This window comes from Rhipicephalus microplus, chromosome 5 (assembly GCF_043290135.1).
Source record: "Rhipicephalus microplus isolate Deutch F79 chromosome 5, USDA_Rmic, whole genome shotgun sequence".
Taxonomy (NCBI): Eukaryota; Metazoa; Arthropoda; class Arachnida; order Ixodida; family Ixodidae; genus Rhipicephalus; species Rhipicephalus microplus.
In genome coordinates, this window is record NC_134704.1 from 72,746,377 (window position 1) to 72,772,095 (window position 25,719).

At 43.6% G+C, this 25,719-nt stretch overlaps 1 protein-coding gene across 3 annotated transcripts; it reads right to left on the bottom strand.

The window, feature by feature from the left end:
- Positions 1–425: 425 nt before the first annotated feature.
- On the bottom strand, positions 426–25,039 carry LOC119173818 (uncharacterized). Of its 3 annotated transcripts, XM_075895674.1 has the most exons (15): positions 24,798–25,039; positions 24,537–24,663; positions 24,370–24,453; positions 23,338–23,403; positions 21,890–21,982; positions 21,024–21,092; positions 20,560–20,634; positions 17,824–17,892; positions 15,960–16,055; positions 15,434–15,556; positions 14,240–14,329; positions 8,600–8,671; positions 4,771–4,956; positions 3,062–3,139; positions 426–962 (listed from the first exon to the last, which is right to left on the bottom strand). In XM_075895674.1, exons 1-15 carry the CDS (start codon positions 24,937–24,939, stop codon positions 776–778), a joined length of 1,557 nt encoding a protein of 518 aa, XP_075751789.1. In that variant the 5' UTR covers positions 24,940–25,039; the 3' UTR covers positions 426–775. The 3 variants fall into 3 exon arrangements, with proteins under 3 accessions (XP_075751789.1, XP_075751791.1, XP_075751790.1); XM_075895676.1 differs by lacking the exon at positions 20,560–20,634; XM_075895675.1 differs by lacking the exon at positions 8,600–8,671.
- Between the last annotated feature and the right edge of the window lie 680 nt (positions 25,040–25,719).

Here is a 25,719-nt window from a genome sequence, read left to right on the forward strand (position 1 = left end):
TGAAGCCTGTACGACAACACAAGCAAAAATTAAATTGATCTACAGAACACCAGTAATCAGCAAAGGATTTAGTTAGGCCAATTTCTCTTCGTTTAATTGCTTCCATGTCACACTGGTGCCATTTCAACATTTGGTAGCGTTCTATATCAGTGCGATTGTACAGTTCTTCATTTCGATATTTCTGCCTCCACTAGAGCAACGTGTCGGTTTGTTGAAGCCCAGCCACGCATTCATGTCTCATGCACTTCTGTTCCAATATCCTTGTGAAGTTCACAATGTTGGCGATTAAGTTGTATGAGAGAGAAAGTACAATAATGTTCAATTTTTGGAAGGTCAGTGCATTCTTGTAGTGACTCTGGTACGTAGGCACAGTGCAGAGTGCAGAGCTCACAAGACAGCAAGGCACTGAAAACATGAGAAAACTGTTTCTAAAAATTTTTTTTTATTGAACAAAATGTCGCAAAAAGGCACTTGGCTCTTCTGCTGGTCTAAAAATTTGTCTAACCTTTAAACTTGAGATTCTAAAATATAAAATTCCAGCATTTAAAGGAATGAAAATTAAAAAAACAAAAAGAATTTCAATGTATGCAAAGCAAGAAAGCCATACAACTTGCAGTACTAAAATACACTGTCAATCCATCGCCAAAGAAGGTACTGTTTTCCCCAAGCTCCTCATAAATTGTTGTCCTTGTGTAAGAAAGCAACTTACTTTATACAACCAAAATATTCTTATGAACTCGAAGGTAAAAAATAATGAACAGCTAGATAGAAATCCTCAATTATCTGCTGCCTCATCTAGCATTCTGAAAATGCTGGCTTTCATGGTTGATGCAACTTCAGGCCTGAGCTTATCAAGCTTTTCTTTTAGCTGCTTGAAGAACTTTTGGTCCAGCGCGGCTTCGAACTTGATGTCTGCTAGTGCATCTGGCGGGTTGTTGGCCTCCACACCATTTCCTTCGGTTCTGAAATAACAAAATGGGAAACTGTGCATTGATATGTGTAGCCATACAAGTCAGCCATTTTTTAAATATTAAGCAGAGTTTTTCCTGTATTTAGGAGTTAAAAATTTTGCTGTGCATCATTTTCTGCTAGAAAAATCACAGGCCAAGAAAAAGATGAGCCAGGTTTAAGACCTCGGCAAGCAGGTGCGACATCCTGCCAAATTGGTTGGCAAGAAAGATGAAGAAACAAGACGGCAATGTTCTTCTGATCTCGTGTGTGCAAGTTTTTCTTGTATCTTCACCTCTAGTGCTGATTAACTTTGCAAGAATTGCAACGCATCAAGTGTTTGTAATGCATGCAGGGTGTATTTCTTTGTTTCTTCTTTTTTTTCTTTCCTTTTTGAGGTTCGCTCAGTGTAGAAAAAGACAAAAATCACACATTTATGTAGTCGTTAATGCGAAGAGAACGGCAGTCAAGGCTCTTAAAAAGTGTCCCTCAATCTCCTCCGAAAACCTGACATTTTAAGTAAGTGCCTGCATCAAAATTAAAATGCCATTGCAATGGGCAATGCCAAATGAGGCAATGCTATGAACCACAGGCATGCTACTAATACCAAGAAACAATTTCTTTTCCACTCCAGGTCTTTCGGCTATCACCAGCGTTGGCGGTGACGTTACCATTCGCGTCTGGCCGCGTCATTCACAAAAAAAAAACCTGATTATCTGCTCATAGGTATGCACGCTTGCTGCTCTTCCTCCTCACACAGCAAGGAGCACTCGACAAGGAGATGAGATGAGTCAATGAACAGAGGTTAGCAAAGGAGAGAGCGAGGAGAGTGGGGGCCATTTCTGTATCATTAAATGTGTGACTTCGCTATTACGGCACTGTTTCAAAAGTCTTTGTGGCTACGCATTTGTTGAATGCTCAACACAAATGCTACATCACCAATTTTTACCTGCGAGTAGAGTTTAGGGGCCCTGTAAAGATGAAACTCTCCATTAGGCAAACTTGTTCAAAGTACAAGCGATACATTCTATACACTGATTACGGCAATCGCAGTCGTCGGCTGTGAGTAATGTGCTCCCTGTATTCAGTTGAACATAAGAGACACTGACATAAAAGATGAATAGGTACCAGAAACACTTGTGTGCCTACGTTAAAATAGGGGTTGATAAGAAAATGCGTACATAGTACCCTGCACCTTGTATAATAAAAGACGAAAATTGCTGCCCGGTGCATGTTTTTTATAAAGGGGATTAACTACAGATGTTTTATTTAACATTCCAACGCTATCACTAGTGCTCACGTCAGCCCTAGAATAAACTCAGACGCTCATGTCATTATCTGAACAGAGCAGTTGGGAGCAACAGGGAAGTTTTTAAACACTGTGGCCTGTGACAAGCTGTGGTTACAAGTGTAACGAATCGGTTACACGAAAACATAAAAAGCGCACGTGGCGATACGGGGGAAAAGGCACGGAGGCTCACTGGAATTGTAACATCTGGTTTACTAGGCTACAGAGTTTCGGAACACGGCCAATAGAGAAGCAAGGCGCGCAGATCATGCAGAGGCTATTCCAATCTGAAAATACCAAGCAGCTGCACAGTAGAAAAAAAGAGCGGAAATTTTAAATGCCACACTAGCTAAGCTGTCATGGCAATCTAATAAGTATTAAAAAGATTAACAAAGAGGGGAGATGAAAATAAAGAAAAGTGCTTTTTATAGCTGGTTCTCTACAGTATTTACTGTAACACGAGCTTTTCTCCCTGATTTTTGCTACCTGAAGTCGAACCTCGCATTACAATCAAAACAAAAATTCACAAAATTTGGGTTGTTCAAAAAAGTGCAATGATGCACACATCTTTTTTTTTTTTTGTTTTTGCATTACTTTTTTTCTTTTTCTCGGCGCCATGAAAGGTCACCTTTCACGTTACAATCATGGTCACATTACAATAGAGTAAATATAGTTATCTAAATTGGCAACCTCTCCGCATATGATGAACAATATGCACTACGAATGGCGATATTGATGGCACACCTTACAAAGTGGTCCGAGGTGAGACATTCGACAATGAATAAAGCTGACACAATTCGCATATGAACTGTACAAAGTGCTTACTTTTGGCGCTTAGGCTGCGGTGGTTCAACTTGCGCGTCGTCCTCCTGAACTTCTAAAATCGTTTCAGCAAGTGCAACCCTTAAGAAAAAGAAGAGAGCATATTACTTCATAGTGCCTCAGGTGTTAGCAGTTGAACTTGACACTGGCACCCTGCACACAGATATTCATGGCAGGATCTGTGTCTCCGGTACCTGGCAGGTGGAGGATGAGCGAATGCGCATAAGTTTGTGTGAGTCATCATACGCTTCGAATATTATGGTATTCAAATTCACTTAGATTTGAATTTAAATTATTAGAAATTTCAAAGTAGTATTTGAAACGAACAAGTAGATGTATATCAGTCCGCATATAACCCCCTGCAAAAGTGGTTTCACTGCAGTGAAGGGGTGCTAAGCTGTAAACACTTTTCCAATAAAAATAATCAATGCTGCGAAGCCGCCCTTCAAAAACATACTGCCGAATCCACTTATAACAATACTCAAGTGCCAAGAATATTCCATTGTTATAACCGATAATTGCTATAAATGGGTTGAATGAAATAAAAGCAAGATAGAAAGATGGCAGGCTGTTGCGAGAAAATCATTATATTGGATGGGATAAGCCAACAGACATCAGCAATAAGTATGACAAGGCTGCCAACTTTTCGAACATGCTTGAAAGTTCGAGCACCTCCACAGGACCACCACAAGCTTTATAGAACTTACGTATGTCAACATCTGAAGCTTTGGAAGCTGAAACTCTTCCAAGTCTGAGCTTTTTACTTAAATTGCATGTCTATGGCTTCCTCAGAACACAAATTATTTCATTTTTTCGATTAAAAATTGCGTATACACTAGCATAAAAAATAGCTTACGAACTGCTTTCTTGAGACATTACGGTACTAGTGATTTTTAGTATTGAGGGAGGGTTTTTACTTTTTAAAGGGGCCCGCAACAGTTTTCCTATATATCATGAAATGGTTTCACTAAAATATTTTACTGCCAGCAACTGCCACTAAATTCTTTTCAAATCCACCAAGTACAAAAGCAGAGTTTCAAGGATTTGTCACACAGTTCAAAAGATTTCTCTCTCCTTTATACCAGTGAGGACGCTGAAAACTACTTAAGGGGGGGGGGGGGGGGCAATGACAGGAGGCAACAAGCTGTATGCAGCGCATGTCATGACCTTGGGCACTTTCTTTTCTTCTTCGAACGTGCAGGTTCTTTTCAGTGTAATCACGAGTAAGTGCGTGGGGATGCCGCGGCCACTATGCAGCTCGAGATGGTTTAATAAGACGATGGCCAAGAATTTTGCGTTTATGGTGTGGTCACTGGATCTATGGCATCATTTGTTGAAAGATGAGCAAGCGAATCCTAACTTATTTTAATAACTAATTAACTCCAGGTCGTGTGCTGCGGATTTACAATGTTTTGCTCGCATGTTCTCGGGAGCGTTAATAACCAATTCGTACCGTTTTCTGACCATGCTGAGAAATTGTTGCAGAGCCCCTTTGAGGGAACACACTTGTATCTTTAGCGAGATAGAAGTAAGGAAAGACAGGCCTGCATCCTGGCAGTGGGGACACTGCAGGAAATGGAGGGCACTAGGAGCTATACTAGCAGGTTGGCATGTTACTACAGTTCTAGCCAATGGTCTGACACAATGACGAGGCAAAACAGCGTGTGCATAGAACGGCGATACTGTGGATGTTCAACACTAACGGGCATTACCTCATGCTTCGTCTTCCCCGAGGTGTGCTGCTCAGTCTAGCCTTAGGAGGAGCTGGCGATGCTGTGGTCACCTTAGGAGGAGTTGGCGATGCTGCAGTCGCCTTAGGGGGAACTGGCGATGCTGAATTCGCCTTAGAAGGAGCTGCTGATGTTAAGGCCATCTTTCTCGGGGTCCACTTGCGGTTGCTAGAGAACAGATATTGCCGGTTAGCGATTGAATCGCAGTGGCAGGTTGAAAAAAAAAAGCACAAATGACAGTGTGCAGTATACTTTCGTGTCGTATCACTTGATTCGTGTGCAGGATCATGCATGAACAATGTTATGAACAAACTGTCTTTTAATAGACAATGGCGATGGTTTTAATGAAAATTGTGCAAAAACAAGGCACTCTCACTAGCAAACTATACATCAAGGCTGAAATACTCTGCCACCAATAAGGTTGCACAGAAATGACTAATCAATAGAAACTTGCTAAATAACATTTATTTTAGACTCAAGAGCAGCTGCATGTATGAAAAAGTCATAGGGCATCACAAGGCATAACAATATTTTTTTTTTGGAGTAAAAAAATTGCAGGTTATTCAAGATAGTAGTAGTACTACTAATAGTAGTAGTAGACTTTTATTTCCAGCCACAGACTAAAGGTAGTAGTCGACTTTTATTTTCAGGGGACGACCTACATTCGAGTTGACTTACAATTGTGCACATACGGTACCCCCCCCTCTCTGATGCCTCGCAACGCCGACACAGGCAGCGTCTGCTAAAAAGTTTCTTGATTGAAAAACCTACTGCTGGCGCTGCACAACCGTTCACTCCCCATCCCGTATATATACAGGCACTGGATCTTGACCTACAAGGAGTGCCGGTGAGCGATTTCTCCAGTGCGCAGTTAAACAATGAAAATCAACAGTGTGCGCATCAACTAAAAGCGGACTGCAGGTCTGTGTGTCCAGTCAGCGTGTTCTGCCTCTCATTGCCCATTAGCAGCGATTAGCATGTTCCAGTAGAAAACACCAGCCCTGTGGGCAAGCCAAATTTCCTTCTGTATTCTTAATTGATGGTACGTAAGAAGTGAGACACCTATTTCCAACAATATCTGGCCTTGAATATGGCATATTCACAAGGCTTATTGCGATCAGTAAAAGTGAAATCTGGGCAATCTGCTACATATTTATCATGAAATTTCAGAGCACATAGAAGACACAGACACGACTGCGAAAATGTACAAGCAACTCAGGTCAAAAAGAAGCCTGAATTCACTTAATATAGGCGGCACTGGCAACTCTGATCGTAGCTGTCAACACACAGTCTTAGTGTCACCTTATTTCTGAAACACCAACTCATGTCACTAAGTGCTCGTTTATCCCCTACACTGTGTCCTTCTCTTTTGTGCATGCCGGAATTAAGCGATTCCGTTGACCGCACTGTGAGGGTCTGCCGGTTCAACAGAGCAAACCAACGCTAGCTAAAGTGAAAGACAAAAATGAGGGGACTATAAAACTTCGCCTTTAGGAGTTGAACGCGATATCCTGTTCCTAGTGCATACCTCAAATACTTAGTGCATGAAACCTTTTCGAACTTGCTATGTACCAACTTCGTGGCCTTAATTGGTTCGTGCTGCTTCTCTCTCTCGCACCCTGCTCTGCTCCCTGCAAGCGGCTGCGTGCGTTGGGGGCACCGGAGTTCATTCGAGCCGATATAAGTCCAGTAGCGTGTGTGCTTTTTGTAGTGGGTGACCAGCTTTAAGCCACGAAGCCATTATGATAATCGCATGTTCTTGCTATGCACCCACGACGTGGCCTTAAGGGAATAGGTGCAGTAGCCTGTGTGCCTTTTGTAGTGGGCGACTAGCTTTAAAACGAAGCCATTATGATAATTATATGTTCTGACGCCCGCTGGCAATGGGTGCTTGTACCACGCATTACTACAATATTTCACGCTGCATTCTGAAGCATGCATATGGAACGCATGTGTTTGTAAAGCATGAAAGCTACTTTCACTGCATTTCCAAGCAGGGGAAGTTCTTTTCACTGCATTCACAAGCAGACACGTGGTCCTGTGGAAGAACATCCGCTTGCCACGCAAACGACCTGGGTTCGATCCCCACTCTAAACCAGGATTTTTCATCATTTATTTTATTTGCATCGTTCTCAATTTTTCGGTCGCACATAAGTTGATAATTTTTTGTTGGCAGCCAACGGCGCCGACGCTGAAATTTCTGCGAAAAGAGCTCTTTAACGCTATTACAGTAAAAATTCGCTTTTGCACGCTATCGTTAGACAGTGTTCTCCAAGCCTCAGTAAAATCTGTAGGTGAGCTTAACGCATTTTTAGATGGGTCTCAACGGCATTCGTACGCTCATCATTTCACCAGGAGTTGTCAGTGACACAAGGCTACCCAACAACATTGAATGTTTATACCAAGGCATGCTGTATGATAATAAACTCTTTAGGTGAGGACAATTGTCTACTCGCTGGCAAGGCTTGTTCAACTAGATAAAGCAACAAAGGTGAACGCCTGTTGGTTCGGTGATGGCTGAGGATATCCAACGATGGGAAGACACAACTTCACAACAGGAAATCTTTCACGTGCTATTGCTGTGGCAACCAACACACTTAGCGGCAACGCTGGTGTTCGCCACACAACGCGTTTTTTGCCAATGAAAAACGGGACCCGTGTTTACAGCTTTAGCTTCCAGCATACCATAGCTGCTTTCGTCGACTAATAGTTTTGTATTTCCCACAAAGTGGCGGTTTCTAGGGGCACGCCTTTTTTTGTTGAAGTAACGCCCTCCTGCCGATACGCAGCCGCTGCAGTCAGCTGACCGATGAGTGCACAGCGTTATCACTTGATTTGGTCAATCACGATTCATGCATCCTGATTTAGAGAGTATACAGTATAGGCTGTCAGCAAACAGAAATCTCTAGGCTTGTGCGAATATGTGAATTCATTTTGATTCAAATGTAAATTATTTAAAATTTCGAAGTATTCGAGATAAACAAATAGGTTTATATTAGTCCACATGTGACCTTTCTTTAGAGGCGATTTCATGGCAGTAGAGGGGTGCTAAGCCGAGCAGCGCTTATTCAAATGTACTTAATTTGCATAAAACTTCCTGTAGAGATGGTTGCACTGCAACAAAGGGGTGCTAAGCTGTGAAAACAACTATCTAAGGAAAATACGCACTGTTTCGAAGCAAGGTTGAATGAACATATTACCCTCACATCGATTCATCAGCTTTTTTTTTTTTTTAAGAGCTTGTTACACCAGCTCATATGCTCTTAGATTAGTAAACTTTAAAACGTAACATAATTTACACGTTATCGCTTGCATTCTACCGAAAGTCAAATTCTGCTACTACGTATTGAAAGTTTTTTCCACTTCCTTGGAACCGAAAAAAAAAAGTATTTGCACAGGCCTTGTTTCGATTTTTAATCTTGAGAGATATTGTGCAGGTTAGTCAGACCATGACAAATGTGCCCTTTTTTTTATAATATGCGATACATAATATCCGAATTCAATTCAAAATTATTTGACGAAAATGACTATTCGTTTCGAACCTAAAATTCACTATTAGCACAAGCTTAGAAACATCTTATAAGGAACTGCTGCTGAAATGGAACAAGCGCTTCTGACAAGACGGGTTTCGTACTCATATTCTGCGCTCTTGTTCATTTCAGTAAATCGAACTTCTGTTAAATCGAACATATCTTCCTGGTCCCTTCACGTTCCGTTTGATGAGAGTCTACTGTATATCTTACAGCGTATACCACGGCACAGCAGCTGTCAGCACAGAGTTCTGGTGTCACCCAATTCATAAAATACTCACACTGCTTGCGACCCTGTAGCTTCCTGTGCACTTGCTGCGGGCTGCACTGCAGGCATTTTATCATGGGTAGTCCTGCAATAACATTTTTGTTGTGCGACGCAAAATGTGACCAATGCGTGTTTAAAGGCTTCAGTGGGAAATGAATGGAGGCTTTATAGCAATTATATATATTCTGGGTCGCACTTAGCCGTCAAGACTGGTAAGCTTTTCGTAAATTATGTTCCGCTCGTGCAATAAAGTTCTTTTCGTGCGATAAAGTTCTCGCATTATACTTTTCTTTCATTCGTTTTTTAAAGGGGCCCTGGAACACTTTTCCGCAATGGTCCGAAAATGGCCAGTTGGTAGTTCAGGCACCTGAGAACGTATGAGTCAAACATTACAGTCGAACACACGGCCTGGAATTACCGATTAGGGGGCGGACGGGTCTTTGGGACCGAAAAATCGCGAAAAAAACTTTTTTTCTATGGCATTTGGGATTCTGCAAGCACTTTACACCTGCCTGCCAATCTTCAGACTCCAGAAAGCGATAATTTACTTGTTATATCATTACAAAGAGGACTCGCGAGCTCGATTTGCACAGAATTTGACGAAAAAACACCACCTTTTTCGCGACGCAGAGGCACCATTTGCCGAATGCCATAGCTACGATCTTGGCCTCGTTTGAAAGCACGTTTCTCCATCTTCTGATTACCGCGCAAACAACCTTGCTGCGCTCATTGGTTGCCGAAAAAAAGCAATGTACGGGACGCTATTCGTTGCTGAGTGCACGTGACCATGAGGTGGCCACTTCATTGGCTGATTGGGCTCACATCGTCTGCTCGGCGCGTCAACAATGCGCAAACAACGTGCTTTGCTGCCATACCACCTGTGCTTTGGCAGGGTGCTCGCAATCAAAGTTGTTGCAATGCCAGGATCATCGCGAAAGTTTCACACCCGTGATGAGTTCGGTAAAAAGAAGAAAGGCTCAGGCGAACAACTTCAAGGCGCATCTCTTGGTAAGTAGCGTCAACGAAGAACGGCATGGGTCGCTCGCCGATGACCCCGATGCCGCCGACGCAAGCTTGACGGCCTCGCCAGCCTGCACCTGACGCATCGCCGGCACATCCATCATCGGAACATGCAGGTGAACATTGCGCACATCGAGACTCCACGACCGCCATCTCGTCCGCCGACGGCGAAGGAATCACCGAGGTGGTCGATGAGGAGTTAGGCCTAGTGGGTCCGCCAGCCACCGACAAAGCAGCAGCCGCGTCCGCCATGACACAGCCTTGCTAACAGAACTGGAGCTGCAGGTAAGGCGTACAAAGGCCGATTCGAGGCTGCAGGAATTGGCATCGACAGCCGCGTCGAAGAGAAAATTTGAGTTTTTGAGAAACGACGCACCGGCCGGCGCTGCTCCCCCAAAGCAAAGCGAAGAGGAGGCAAGTTTTTTGATCGCCGATCTTGGCTGCATCGGTCAACTGCTCGATGCCATGAGATGTAAAATTTGCCACGGAAGTGTCAGTATTCACAGACAGGACAGGAATTATGGCCTTGCTGTGAATATGTGTGCGTGTTGCGTGAACTGTGGCGACATTGCACAAGCATGGAGCTCTTCGCGAGTGGATGGCGCACAGAAAGTAAATTCGTTCACTGTCAATACTATTCTCGCCGCTCGAGCCATGCAGGCTACTGGGAACCGTCAAGCGGCTATGAATGATATATTTTTGACCATGAATATATCTCATCGCGGACTTCACAAGAAAACGTGGTAGAAATATGTGAAGCAAAAATTGACACCTGCAGCTAATCGCACGGCCGAAAAAGTGATGGACGAGTGCGCGAGTGCAGTTCACAAGCTATACAAGGAGCTGCATATTGACTATTCCGACAGTATTGCAGTCTTGTACGACGGCTTGTGGATGACGCGCGGGCACTTGTCTCACATATGCGTGGGGGCAGTGATCGAGCTCTTCACTGGCCTAGTGCTGTACTAAGTGGTTTTGAGTAACTACTGTGCCGGGTGTGAGCGAGGACCGAAGGTAGATGACCCGGCATATCACGCTTGGTAGGACAGCCACGTGTGCCAAAAGAATAGTACAAAAAAAAGCTAGCGAAATGGAAGTTCAGGCAGCTGTGCTCCTCTTTGAGAGGTCCCTGAAAAAAAAATGGCCTGAAGTACACGACAATCTTGTCAAATGGTGACAGCCGCACCTTTCTAGCTTTGCAAGAAGCGGATGTCTACAGCTTCATAAAAGTACAAAAGTAGGACTGTGTCAATCACGTCTAAAAGCATATGGGCACTGCCCTACGCAATTTAGTAGCAAGGCAAAAAGGAGGTGCCTGTGAAACCCTTGGAGAAAGGGGAAAGCTCACCAGAGACCTCATCACAAAGTTGAGTTCTTATTACGGCTGGGTGCGTAAATCTCACAAAAAGATGTTGACGCCATGCACAGAGCTGTGATGGCGACTTACTATCACGTCACTTCTAATAATAGTGAGTCGAATCACAGCCTGTGTCCCACAGGCCCAGACTCTTGGTGCAGGCAGAATGCAGCTGCTGCCAAAGGGGAGCCAGCTCCAAGGCACCATTACAATTTGCCTCAACATAAGTGCAAGGCTTTTCTGCCAGTATATGAGCGCCTGTCTGATAAAGGGCTTCTAGAAAGGTGCCAAAGAGGTAAAATCCAGAATAGCAACGAAAGCCTTCATTCTATGATCTGGGCTTTGGCACACCTAAGCAGCGCCATGCTTCACTGCTGCAGTTGCGGAGGCAGTAGTGAAATTCAACGACGGCAACTTGAGGACGTCAACAGGCATCCTCAATGAACTAAATCTCAACCCCAGCCTCCCAAGCATCAAACGAATGACCGAGAAGGACAGTTGGCGAGTGGCTGACTTAAACCGCAAACGTGCTTCGAGTGAAAAGCTCCAGCAAGCACTAAAGCAGCGCCACTGCAGTGCTAAGCACCAGTCAGACTATGTTCCTGATGGATATTAGTATCTACTATGTGAAATATGCATTTCTTATTGTTGTTTCTGTATAAAGTGTGTGTTATCTGTTTTTGCCATTTTTCTCAAAATGTGAATTTATGACTGTTTAATCTTGAGGCCTCAATATCTCGGCAGCTATGGCAGCAAGAACAATAATTCTTTTTGCTATAGAAATGTGTATGTGTTTAGAATGCAAGTATGAAAATGGAACTTAGAAAACAAGCCTTTTGAATTAATTATTTATCAAATTTGTAATAGCATGCCAACTGCTTTTTCAGAGTGTAAAATTTAATCTGCCATAAGATAACTAAAAAACCAAATAAAGTAAACTACTTCCATTATTTCAATATTCCATCATTATTCTATGTTGCCATATCTTAAATGGTGCTTTTAATTAGGCACTTTTTTCCTAACGAGGCCTTAAACAATGGGGGTTGAACTTGCTTTATCTTGGGAATGAGATGAGTTACAGGAAAAGTAATTGCACATTTGAAATCAGCAGAAAAAACTGCAAAAAGCCTATGCAGTTTCATCAAGATCACTGAAGAAATAAAGAAAAAGTGTCTAGAAAGAGTCTGCCTCCTTAATTCTTAAAGTCAGCTAGAAATCGTTCCCTCTTCTCTCGAGAAATGATGCCATATACACAGATTACAGCGCCATATATCCACAACGCCGTTGGCTGTTCCGAACATCCCCATCCGCATAGTTACTGTGGCCTCCACGAACCTTCGTGCGCCCTCGTGACTGCACTGAAAGTAAGCCGCGCGTTCAGGGAAGGAAGGAAAGAAAAATAAAGATAAAAGAAAATGCTCCAGGCTGTGGCATGCACTGACAAAGAGACGGATCTTCTTGTCCCCTCATCATCCCCTTTTCTGCGTAGCTTTCAGCACACTCAATAGTGTAAGAGGAGAGAGGCAGCGCTTTTACCGGGCGACGAATCCCTGTAACTCTGTTCGTACTTGTCTGACTTTATAAAAACTTTTGCAGTAAATCGATTCGTAAGGCAATAAGGTCTTTTATTGAAGCCATTTCATAATTACTTGAAGAAGTGTCGCAGTGTCCCTTATATATAGCACGGCAGTCTGAATACTTAGCCGTGGGGCATAACAAAAGCGACAAACTAATTAAGATACTGTACAAAGAGAATACTAGTAGTAATAAAAAGATTGTCAGCAGAGTTGCACATTATAATGAATATAGTGTGGGTGCTCAATGGGCACATCTTCATTCTTTGTGCACGTTCATGGTCATCACGAGTGTTCCTTATCATCAGTTGTGGGGACTAGGGCTAGACGGTGATCTGCGCATTGGGTGTAGTCACTTTGCCGTGTCTTGAAGGCCTAACAAAGGTCGCATTAAAGGACCAGTAAACAGGTTCCAACTTGTACTTTTGCATCTCCTAAAGAAGCTCACTAATTTGTGAAGAAGGCCGCAGCGAATCGCATTTTGCAGACATTAGAGCACTGCTTTGCGCGCAGCCACTCCATTTCGGAAAACAATTCTTGTGCCCTTTTCCTGCACTTGTCCAATCCTTCTTGTATGCAAAGTGAAGTAATCTTGCTGAAAAACAACATTATCATTATATCATCTAGGCTCCGTCTACTGGTCTTCTGAACAACAAAACAGCGCCTTGAGAGAAAAGAAAAAAACTTGGCAAATGATTTCGTCATCGGTCAATCCGCACACAGTTTGTCAGCATTGGCGAGGCCCTCAAAGGTTATTCCGGCTGGAATCGAAACATTGGCAGCGTGCAGATTGTCGAAGGCAACGTCTGCGGGTGGATGTTCATCACACAGATTCTCCACTCCATGCGGGACAGCCGTCTCGGCGTCCAGATCGCGTGGTGAAAACAGTTCCGGAGGGTCTGTTGCGTAATCGCCTTTCATGAGTAGGCTACGATGCGACCTAAGAGACGGCTGGCAACGGATTGGTGTGCACTTGATTGCGGCATTTTCGATTTCGGGGGAGCCGCAGCGCGGTGGGTTTGAGGGCCCGAAAATAACTGAAATGACGGCGTCAATAGTGACAAGTCCACGGTTAGCGGTAAAAAGTCTGCAAAATCGAATGGCGAAAGCTATACACATCAAGAATTTTGGAATTTTAATACATTGACTCAATAGAGAACTTGACGGTGCCACAGATGAGTCCGGGAAATCGGGCATGTCCGGCATTTCGGCCATCTGGGAAATCGGACGTCGACTGTATACTGCTCACAGAATGCTTTCAGCGGGTAACACATTTTATTCACTGATGGTTCAAGGACGAATAGGGTTCATGAAAGATTAGTGCGTGCAAAGAGAGGTTCAATGGTTAAGCATGTGTACGTCAAATTTTTTTTCGTTGTCTCAAGTTTCGGGACTAATGTTAAACTTATGAGAATGAAGGAAGCGGAGAAATTGTGTTGTTGGAAGCACAAACTGCAATATTTGCAACCTTCAAAGTAATAAAGAACTGAATAAATAAAAAATTGCATCAGAAGATGGCAAGAGTCCAGTACCCATATATCAAATGCTGTGCAACAATTTACAATTCTCCCTGGACAACGCCTCACTACTGCCGGCATGCAACGAAACCTTTCGCAGGGACACGTGGGGAGGGGCAGGAAGAAGTTCCTTGAATGCAAAATAGCGAGCATGATGACAGCAATGAGAACAGAAGCAACTCCACCTGTGAGACGGCATGGGTATGCGCGTCAAGACAACCTCTGGCTGCATGATCGCCGGTGTACTTGACGCCTTGGCTGTCCCACGTGAATGGCTGCACAGGTCGCGAACACAGCCTGTCAGCTTACATTCACAGCCACAATACCTTTCTGAACATGTACGGTTAGACACTCGCGTGAGCAGTTGTTTTGAAGTGAAGTACGCTCGAACCTCATTATAACGAAATTGCATCTACACGAAAGTAAGTTTGTTATATTCGAAAATTTGTTCAAAAGGTGTATTCCTAACACTGTATATATTGCAAGCCATTCTTCATTTACTTCGTTATAACCCATATTTCACTATATTCAGGTTCATTATGACGAGGCTTGAGTGCAACCAGCACATTGACTAACAAGTTCTCAAACTTATGAGAGACAAGCTAGACAATTGTACAGCAGTATGTTCCCTCGCCAGACAAGTCAAACAGTTGATTGCACAAGCAGCAGTGGTTATGTTTGGCCCGAATATAAACACTATTGTATCCCTGTATCATCATTCTGGAACAGATTCGAGCCACAAGTAGTATTTTTCATTCTCTTCGAAAGTGCTCTTCGCTGTGGGAGCAGGTTCCAAAATAAAACTGAATACCTCAGCAACTTCAGAACGGAGCCTAACTATACTAGGAGTTGAGTATATGCACAACTGCTCGCTTTCTCATTGGGACTGTCTGATGGAAAATGCATTGCATGAACACAGGCACATTTAATGTTGCAGGCTTTCTCAGTTTGCCGGGAAACATAGACCTCGTTTTCGCCTGTCTTACAATTCACTGCAACTGCCAGGCATTGATATTAAATAAAAGCTAACTTACAAAGTTAGGCAATTACTCTTAATTAAACAGTTGTGTATGAATTTATGTACATAATTACCACTGGCAGTTTCACAACAAGCATTTTGTATTGTTCACGTAGAACGATCTGAATAAAAAAAATCTTTGTCCACGCTAGCTGGAATGTTCTGCATATCCTACTGGAGCTTTCCAGACGTCTACTTGACTTACTGTGCGTTGGCTTTCCGAGATATGTAGACCTCATTTTCACATGCCTTATGATTCACTGCAACTGCCAGACATTCTGACATTGCAAAAAAGTTGACTTACAAAGTTGGAGAATCACTCTTACTTAAACAGTTAAGACATTAAGGCAAGAGTACATACACTGCCGCCTCCTTTAGTGGAGTGCCAGATGAAGTGCCATTTGCTTGATGTGTGTTGCGAGTCCCTTGGGATGCAGAAGGAGGATCAGTGGTTGCATTCTCATCGAAATGAACCAAGGAAGCCCTGCGACAATGAAGAAATGTTTAAATTAAAGCAAGCATATAGTTGTTCACAGAACATCATCAGACAGAATCATATAAACACAGATGAAACAAAGTCCCGCTGAAAGATAATCCCTACAGCAGGACTACTCATAAAGTGCTTTCCACAGAACCCAGGTGTTTTCATTTAAAGGCGCTTCAGAGTTCTGCAAGAGGTGAGAATGAATGTGATATTGTCGTGTTTTATGCCGATAAACAGAAAACTTATTGACTCGGAGGAAGGAACTAGCATCGCACTTCGCATCTGTTGAAGTCATCAAAGGCAGACTCTACACACCGGTGTTCTGTGAGCAGCTAGATATGCATGCATCAGTGGCATTCTAAGTTCAAAGAGAAACAAGTACAGCATCAATTGAAAAACACACCTTGCACGCGATCTGCGAGCTGAACTTTTGGTTGAGGTGGGTTGCACAGGCTCGGACAACTCATTGCTTGGCTCTGGCATCACAGGTTCTAGGGCCCTGCGCATTAGAAGAAACAAAACCAAGCCTGTGCATTTTCACCAGATGCGAAGAAGAAAGCACATAGACTAATGACATTTACTTCGAATCTTAATGCACTCAACAAGCAAATACTAATCTCACCACTTAGCAAGAACACCAATAGCGAGCGATTTGCAGCAGAGGGGCAATGACAGTTTAAAATATCAATCAGCCAATATGAATCCACAGGAAAGGGCTGTACGGTGGCGAATCAAAAACTGTGATTAAACTCAAAAAGAAAGAAAAAAGAAGACTGGACTTCAAATGTGACAAATGACAACCGCTACACCTTTTTCGGAACATGTAACGTAGACAGAGATGTCCGAAGCACTGGAACCGTCATAAGAAGCACGAAAATTGCAACATTTGTGCAAGATTTCACACAAAGCCCACAAACTGCTGCAACTGCCATAAAGAGCGACCACACGCTACAACACAAGCAACAGAGAAGAAACATTAAAGGGAATGTTTTGAAAAGCGCTAATTAAACTGCGCTACACTGCTGGATATTTCTCATGCAATGCATTTCTTAAGGGCAGCGCCTCTTTTTTCTTTTCTGCCTGGGTATTCAATTCTACCTGAATTTTCACTAAAACGCTGGGCCAGTAGATAAACTATACTGCGTGGTGTGCTGCAGCCCATGAAATTTTCATGTGCAAGAGCTCACGCTAGCGTATTACCATTTGGGACCGTTTTCTCGGCCTACTGTACTTATTCAGATATTGACACAACCAGCAATTAACTCTGGCTCATTAGAGATGTCATTGGCTGAATGACCACTCATGTCAGGTAATTTAGGCTATCTGCTGTTATAACAGCACAACTGCCTTCATTTGATCCTGATTGAATCATACTCGTACATATATATATGAAGAAAAGAAGTGGACATTTAAGGGCTCATTCCTCTTTATTAGACACATTAATCAGAACTAAGAGACAGACAATGATGCCAAGGAAAGTATAGGGACCCTATTAGTAGTGATTGTTTAATTTTTTTTCTTCCCATTTAGACTACAATTACTACTATAATAACATCTCCTAAACTTCCTTTTGCATTACCTTTAGTCCTCATAAAATTGTTGAAACAAACAAGAACGAGCCTTTAAATTTCCCCTTGTATTCAGATTGTTATAAGATCTCCTGCTACTTGATGCTAACAGGCAGAAGAGTGCCCCACACTCGCCGTCACGGCTACTAGCAGCACTGACTGACACTCCCAAGTTCTTTAATACGCATACCGTATACACCCCAGGGATGACCACCGCTGTAGCAGTTGGCAGAGCATCGGACACATAATTCAAAGGTCGCAGGTCTAGTCCCTACCAGAAGAGCCAGTGTAGGTGCCAGCTGGTTCTACATAGTGTAAACTTTTTACGCGCCACGAGGAAAGAAACGGGAGAACGCAAGCGCAAACTCGCAACTTTTGTGAAACAGTTGTGAGTTTGCGCTTGCGTTGTTATGTTGCCATTTTTCTTTCTCGATCTTTCTCTTTTAGTAGCACACAAAGAATTGACACTTGGCCCTTGCCGGCAGCAAGTCATCTTTGCGTCTTCTCTTTTTTTCACATTTACAATACAATTACTGCTAATAACATCCCCTAAATATTCGTTGGTATCACTGTCTGTTAGTTCTCATTAATATCTTACGTACACATGGTTGACAACTTAGCTTGTCCTGCCTGAATTCTTTAATTCCCTTTTTACAAACAGAACACCCCACGTTGCACTCTAGACACAGAAGTACATACGTTTCCTGCAGTGGCGTGCCAGTCTCGGTGAAGTCCATATCACCAACAGCATTATTAACTGACGACGCCCTGTAAAAGCAAAATTATATTTACACAAAAATAAAACTAGTAAACAAATCAAAAGATTAAGAACCCTGAGCTTAGTGTTGTGTTGTCTTGCTATGATTATGTCTATGTATGGCACAAACCTAGTTTACAACCTGTTGAGGACATTATTACGCCTTCTGTCTTTTTTCTCATTAAAAGTTGTACATGTCATATTGTCATGATTAATAGTCGGCAGCACAACAGAGGAGAACAAAGCGAGCAGTACAAGCAGCAGTAGCTGGCTCTCTGACGAAGACAACGTTTGGACGTCTGCTCTTGTGTTTAAGTACAGCCTTGCGAAGTCTTGCTGTTTCTACATTGCGACGTTAGTGGAGGACTTCTACGACTGAAGCTCGGGACTGCTCCACGACCAGACACTTTGAGTTCGACCCCGCAATCCATTCCTACAGTGGATACTCCTGTTTATCACTACAGTCACCGACAGTGAGGCCTCAGTCCTGAGGCAATTTCCTCAGCAACACACTGTCTGGAGAAATACCAACTGGAGGTGCTTCACCGCTGACTGTTGAGCAGCGTCAGATTCCCTAGACCTTCCACAGTGAGGTTGATGAACATTCCGAGGACTGGTTTGCCCCAGTATAAGCGACTGTTGAGCAAAAGTTTCACCTGCCTACTTTGCTTTAGCAGACAGCGCTCGTACGTGGTACGAGAACCACGCGCTGTCTCCATGAAATGAATTTCGGAAGCAACTTCTAAGCAGCTACGCAAACAACGACCCCTGCGCTCAGTGACTTATTGAGTCATGCATCCAAAAACATAATGAGAGTGTTGCCATGTTTGCGGAGGACATGACCCGTTTATCTCGACGAGCCGACCCTGAGATGCCTGAAGACAAGAAACTCAGACATTTGATGTAAGGCGTCAAAGAACAGCTGTTTGCTGGTCTTCTTCGCAACCCGCTCACAACTGTTGCGGAATTCATCAAAGAGGCAACAACTATCGAGCAAGCACTACAGTAACGGTGCCGCTATTACAACTAACCAAACAATGCCTCAATCAGCGTCTCTGCTCTATCGGCCGGCCGTAAGGGTTCTCTACGGGAACTCGGGGTTGTTCATGAAGAGATCTGCAGTCTCCTTGCGACTCCGCAAGAACTTGCAATGGCTTCTGTTGCAGAACTTGTAAGGCAAGAAATCAGGCAAGCATTTTCTTTGCCCAAATCGCTACCAGACCAGCGATCTGTCAACTATGCGTTGGCCGTGCGTCGTCCAAAGCTAGTGCCGCACAACTCGTTTCCAACTGGTTCATTCTTACAACGAGCCAGCGTTCGCAGTGTACAGCCTGCTGCCACCACCACGGCCACCACCATTGATGATGAAGACTCCACAATATAACCCACATGCGGAAACATCACCGTTCTACCTTCCGCCAACACCTGCCACTTGGTCACCAAGGATGGGCCCCAGTCGACCGTTTGTTCATTAGGCTGACTTGTGGCATACCGTTGACCGCCATCCACTTTGTTTCCATTGCGGAGAAACCGGCCATGTTTACTGCAGCTGCCCGTATCGTGACCAAAGATATCAGACATCTTTGCAGACTTTTCTATGAGACCATTTCGACAACCAACGCTAAAGCGCGCACCCGAAAGCACAACCATCCGCTCCACATCACCGGTCCTGCTTTCCGTCACCTGCACCGAGCTCTTCACCGCACCGTCACAGCTACACTGATGCTGTCCGGGGACGTCGACATAAAGGACGTCTTCACGATATTTGTACTGCCGTATATAATAATAAGCGTGTGCCTTACGTTGGCCCGGGTGGCGTTGTGGTTTCATGTTGCACGGCAATGGTTTGAGTTGCATGTGTGCTGCGACTCTTATCGAAATAGGCAGGTATTATATAAAACCAGCATGTACGAGAAAAAGGTAATTGACCTTCATAAGGAGGGGCCTTTGTTTTAAGTAGGCGTAAACAAGCTGTTGGGGGGTGATGATGTGTTCACAAGCTCTGTCCCCCAAAACTTTTAATCTGTAGTCAGGAAATTCGTTTATGAGTAAAGCCACCAACTCTAGAATGACGACTATAGGCATAAGGTTCCACAAATTCAAATACATGCGAGGGATTCTAGTGGGGAGGCGCACGCATTGGGGCTTGAACAAATCCAATACAGAAACGATAGGTCAGTACAAAAGAAGAACATCCATGATATTGGGAAACGAAACAAGCACTTTGTGTCACTTTACTGTGATCCAGCGCTCTTATTCATACTTACATGCGATGATAGCATTCAAGGCTCCAGATTTTATCTGAAACTTCTACAGGGAATGTTTGCCTGAGAGCAGCGATAACTGTCCCAACGTCCTAGCTTTAAGAACTCGCATCATCACATGTAAGGCAAAGCGAATAGCAACACAAGGTCACAGTTGTTAGCAAGGCATTTAATCCACCTTTTTCATTTTCCTGTGCTGCCCTGTGCCATTTCATTGGAGGCCACGGCAACCGGTATTTTCAGAATAAGAGCCCCCCCCCCCCCCCCCCCCCGCGACATTGAGAGGCGTTTCCTGGATTTTTTCGCTATGGGACAAGCGCATGCGCCATGGCATAAAAAGGCAGACTGTGCACAATTGGGCACGCCATGCACGGCAGGGTGAAGCTGGCACACCAAAACAGTAAACAGACTTGCCCATAACTCCAATACAAGAATGGTATCTGTGAAAGAAAGCTCTGCCCCGACACCTTTGTCATGGTTATGTCACTTCTAAAGAAAAAAGGAGAAGATGAATGAAATGAAGGGACAGAAAAAAGAAGATTAGCATATGACAACAAAACAAATGTCATGTGCCGCATCGTACATAAGAGCCAGACAGTAAATGTAAAAATGTATAACAATACTATCACAGACAGAACAGAAAGGGGAGAGGAAACAGGATGCAGAAAACGCAACAAATTTACCCTGGCTACCCACTATATGTGGGATACCTATTCGCATTATCCGCAATGATATAACTTATGAAGCACCACGAGAACAGAAAATGTGCGACATGCCACACAACAAGCGCAAGTGAAATGGCAAGCAAAAGCGTCCCAAACAAAATCACATCAGCAAATCTCTGGCGCATTAGCACAGCAGACAAGAAACTGACTTACCTTCTTGAGCGAGCAGTCCTTGCCATACCTACTTTTGCTTCTTTCTTTTCAGGATTTGCCGTTGAAGCACTAAGGCAGCATAAGGAAAAGATTGTTACAAAATTAAAAAAAAAAAACTGTTTTATCAATAGCACATGTTTTTGAAGATCCCATACAAAATGGCTGAGGAAGTGAGCATTGATGATATTCATGCTGAAACAACAGCAGCTGCTGGCCAAACACTTACCTCGGCAGTGGGAGGGTGTGAGCTAAAAACCACATTACAGCTAGCTATCCATTGGCATAGAGGAAAAAAATATTTAGGAAGTGGAACTCCCGTTAGAACGGGTATGCGCAGGCGTCCAGATAACATCACATAAAATACAAAAATAACATGCTCCAACGAAGACATTTCAGGTGGGGACGCTACGAAAAAAAAAAATGCAGCGCTACTAGCTGAGTGCAACCGAACGCGCTTCGCGTCCTCGCTCTGTGACTGCGGCGGAACGCGAGTGACCGGTCCCTCGGAAACCAAAATGGCAGCAATTCCCTTTCCTACCGCAAGGCACCGCCAGCATCATTTGACCCTCCGGCAATTTGACGTTATCTGGTCGCCTTAAGGAGCGGAGTTGCATCTCCTTAATGTTTCTTCCTTCGTGCCCATTGGTCACTCAAATCGATCATCTCTGGGAATGAAGTGTTTTATACTTCTGTGGAACGAAAATTTAGACCCTTGTGTTACAGCAAAGCCTTGCAAAAGGAAGGGTATGGGGCAATTGTTATGGCAACATTCCCCTATGTGGCATCCCAAAGCACCAGTTAAAAAGAGCGATTTCGAGAAGAAAATTTTGTCCTGAGTGCTAATACAAACGTATCAGGCTACTTACGTTGCCACAGGCTGCAGTGGGGTGCCACTTTCAGCACCAGAAAATGTGCCCTTCGTAGGCGCCATAACCGTCTCCTTATAGACTGTAGAAGTCCTGTAAAAATAGAAAAGCATGTGTAAAACTTCGTGTTTCAGAACAAGAATTGAAAACAATTTTCAGCTTAGCAAGGGTAGATTGTTGGCCTTGGTGTAACATGTTCATGAGCACGTCACTAAAATGATGAGGACAGGGAGCACTTGTGTGTGTTCTCTCTGTCCCGTCTTCGTCACTTCAGTGATGCTCTTAATTTTATGAACTTCTCTTTAGCTTTAATGACAGTTAATCAGCACAGATAATGTACTTCTAAACAAAAGCAAAGTGATCTTTTTTTTTTTCAAAGTTTTTCTTTCCTTTTCACAGTATCAGGTTCACGTTTCTATTTCTTTATTTACAAATACCTCACAGGCTCCAAGTAGCAGCATTATGTGAGGGGGACTATACAATAGTTATTTGAAAAGAACACAAAACAAACGAAAAGAATTCAAAAGCCACATTTTATACAATTGCTAAAATGTTCGATAACATACACTTGTATATGACACTAATATGCGTTATACATTTTCGAACGGTTCGAGATGTCAATGTACAGTGAATGAACACGATTATAAAATACATGCTTAGGAAACACAGTCATATGTAGTTAGTATTTTATTCCTAAACACCACGTGATCAAGAATGTATACCACATCATCAGGAAGGTTATTCCATTGAACTATGGCACGTGCTAGAGCGGATGCGTTGGATGCTTGGGTGCGGCCGAAATGACAAGCAAAACTATGCTGATTATGAAGCCTGCGAGATGTAAGATGGGGCTTTGTTAGTGGTGCTCAGTTGTTTCTGAGCGTTAAATAAGCTTAGCAGTAAAGCATTAAAAAATGCAAGTGCTTTGTGCAGTCTTTTATTTTGCCAAGTCAAGCATGAAGTATGCTTCTGGCCCGACGGTGCTCGGCATGAGTGCATGGCAGTTACAAATTGAAACTCGATACTTGAAACACATGAGCTTCTTCCGTGAACCAGAAGCTTTTTGCACTATCACTGAGTGCTAGGAAGAATGAATTAATGTAGCGGGAAATGCAGTCAATGTGAGAGCCTTTGTGATGAATTATGACTGACACTAGTCTCCAAGTGATCACCGATCACACTGTAATGGTGCAATCAAGTTCTGGCTGCCATGCATTCTAAGAAGCACATTTAAGTCATTTGCCATTCTGCAAGCATTTTTACAAGGATAAGATTCTGACACTTGCAGCAACATGCAACACCATAAACAGTGCTGAAATACCAGAAAATAAAAGTTTTTTTTTTCCGATGCATGATTTGTATAAAGTACAGGATTAATTCAAGTCTACTAAGCAAATCAATAACAGCAAGCATAAAAGTGATTAAATAAAAATGAGGAAAGCATTCACCGTGTCGAGCGAGAACTCCTGGATGCTGTTTTTATTTCCACGTGCTCCATGTCTGCGCTATCAGCACTGCAAAGGTGAAACAAACAAGGTATGCAATAAAAGACGTAAGTTGCATGTCGTGCAATCTAACATGGTTCTAAGGATCCTTGACATGACCATGGGGTCGAAGAGCGCTAGAACATTTTGAAGAAACTTAAGATCACGTTAAAGTTCACAAAAATTATTCAGTGCAACCCTACGTTCCCGTAGCAGAACCTATTTTACGGTTAGTGAAGCAATCACAAGCACTGTTTGATAAGTGAAAAGTTGCACCCGAGATTTCTGAATGCACACAACATGCTAAACCCCGTATTGACAAACACTCCTTAACATGCTGCCACAACCTTCAATGCAGCACATTTGAAATGCGTGTGTTGCCTTGGCACCTGCTAAAGACAGCGCGTTCCAAACGCATTTGTGCTGCATTGAAGGCGGTGGATAGAGTTAACTTCAAGTAGAGAAGCGTTTTTGAATACAGGGGCAAGTGTTCGGACGAGGAACGCTTACACTGACTCGATTTGCTAATAACATGTGGGCGATGTTGTTTATGGCGCCTGGAGCGGATTGACTAACGTGTTTACCTTACTTTTCCGCGACATAAGACATAAGCCCTGTATGAGAGAGCGAAAGAAATATGCAGCACGCACTGGTCTGCAACGAAAACGTACACCCGCGAGAACATTTCGATATGGTGTCGTAATAGAGGAGTCATATGGGGTAGGCACGGGGGTAGCGGACAGCCGCCCTCACTCTAACCTTTAAACCTTAAACGTCTATTGACCCTTACCAGCTTAACTCCGAAAACGCATAGTTCCTAAACCACAACCGAATGTGGCACAGGAAATGATGTCGCAACGCGCGGGTAATTAACCGCATAAGCAAAACGAACACAATTGCTTCCTCTCAAGTACATCACGCTGATATATGTTTTTCACGGCCGAATTAGGTGCGTCCGTCAATCAAGTTCGCCTGACTGGCGTACGCGCTTCATACCTTGGCATATCAACGTCAGCTGGAGCAGGTGCCTGAATCTTGCTCGGTGTCGCCGTGCTCTCACGCTTACGTTTCTTCGGATTGCTACAATGGAAAAGAAAAGCAATCGATCGCGCGGGCAGGAAAATCATACGCCGCGGCAAGTGACAGGCTTCGCGGTGCGCTACCTTTTCGCTGCGGCCGTTTCCTCGAGAAACTGAAGATAAGGCCACAGGTCCCACGTTGTATTCTCTTCCTTCTTTGCCTTCACGTACTGATGCTTCAGGGACTTCCACTTGATCACGCACTTGGACTCTGCGCAAGAGAAAATGCTCCGATTCACAGCGCGTCTCGGTTCCCACTGAACTGCGTGCGTCACTGATAGGCGAGGACAAACGCGCTGCGCGTCTACTCGTAGACCGTCTGCCACCGTTGCTGCGTTCACTTACGCGCTACTCCAAGCTCCCCGGCGATCTCCTGCCAAGCGTTCGTCTTAGCATCTTCGTCGTGAAAACCATCATTGCATATGTCATAAAGCGCAGGGTGCATCTGCACAAGAGTACACAGCTTGACACTGAATTCGTCCAGCATTTTCCTAGTTCGTTTAGAGAATGCGGGACTTAATAAAGGCAACAATATTCAAACGCGGCTAGCGTCTGCCGTGCGCCCATAGACAGCAAAAACACCTATATAGATCATGGAGGAAGAAAGTTCTCCTTACTCTATAAAATATAGATGATGATAGTGGTAGTCGGAAACTGTATATATCGTGGAGGCATCCTCCATATAACACACGTGCTTACGTGCGACGGGACTGTTAGTGCCAGAGTTCACTAAATTTTACAATAATATTGCACATTAATTTGGTCTCTATCTAAGCGTCTCTTAAATAGGACAAAACTATGTTATGGGTGTGTAGCAAGCTGGCGCTAGAGGGATAACCAAGGAGGTGATGATAGTGAGACGCTACTCCCAATATTAACTCTGTGTGCTTTTCTACCCACGGAAACGGAATATTCACAACCGTTATAGCTTCAGACATGGTCTCGTAGAGATCAGTTTATAGTAAACCACATAGTTCAGTGGTACTATGGTCCATAATGCACACCAGGTATCGTAGTCATTGATTAGCTTGCTTATCATTAAGAAATAAAACTTTCGTCATACACTGTTGCAAATGCAGAAAAGCAATCAACCCAACTAAGTGAGCCTACGTAAGCGCGCATTCGACAAAAATGAGTCATTTTGTCCTGAAACACTTCTCATGCGTATTGTCGACAATAATGTGACCATGAAGTGTGAATAATTGTTTTCTTTGAGTCACATCTCTGTCGCGTATCTCAATAGTTCATGTTTGATTTTATAAATGTT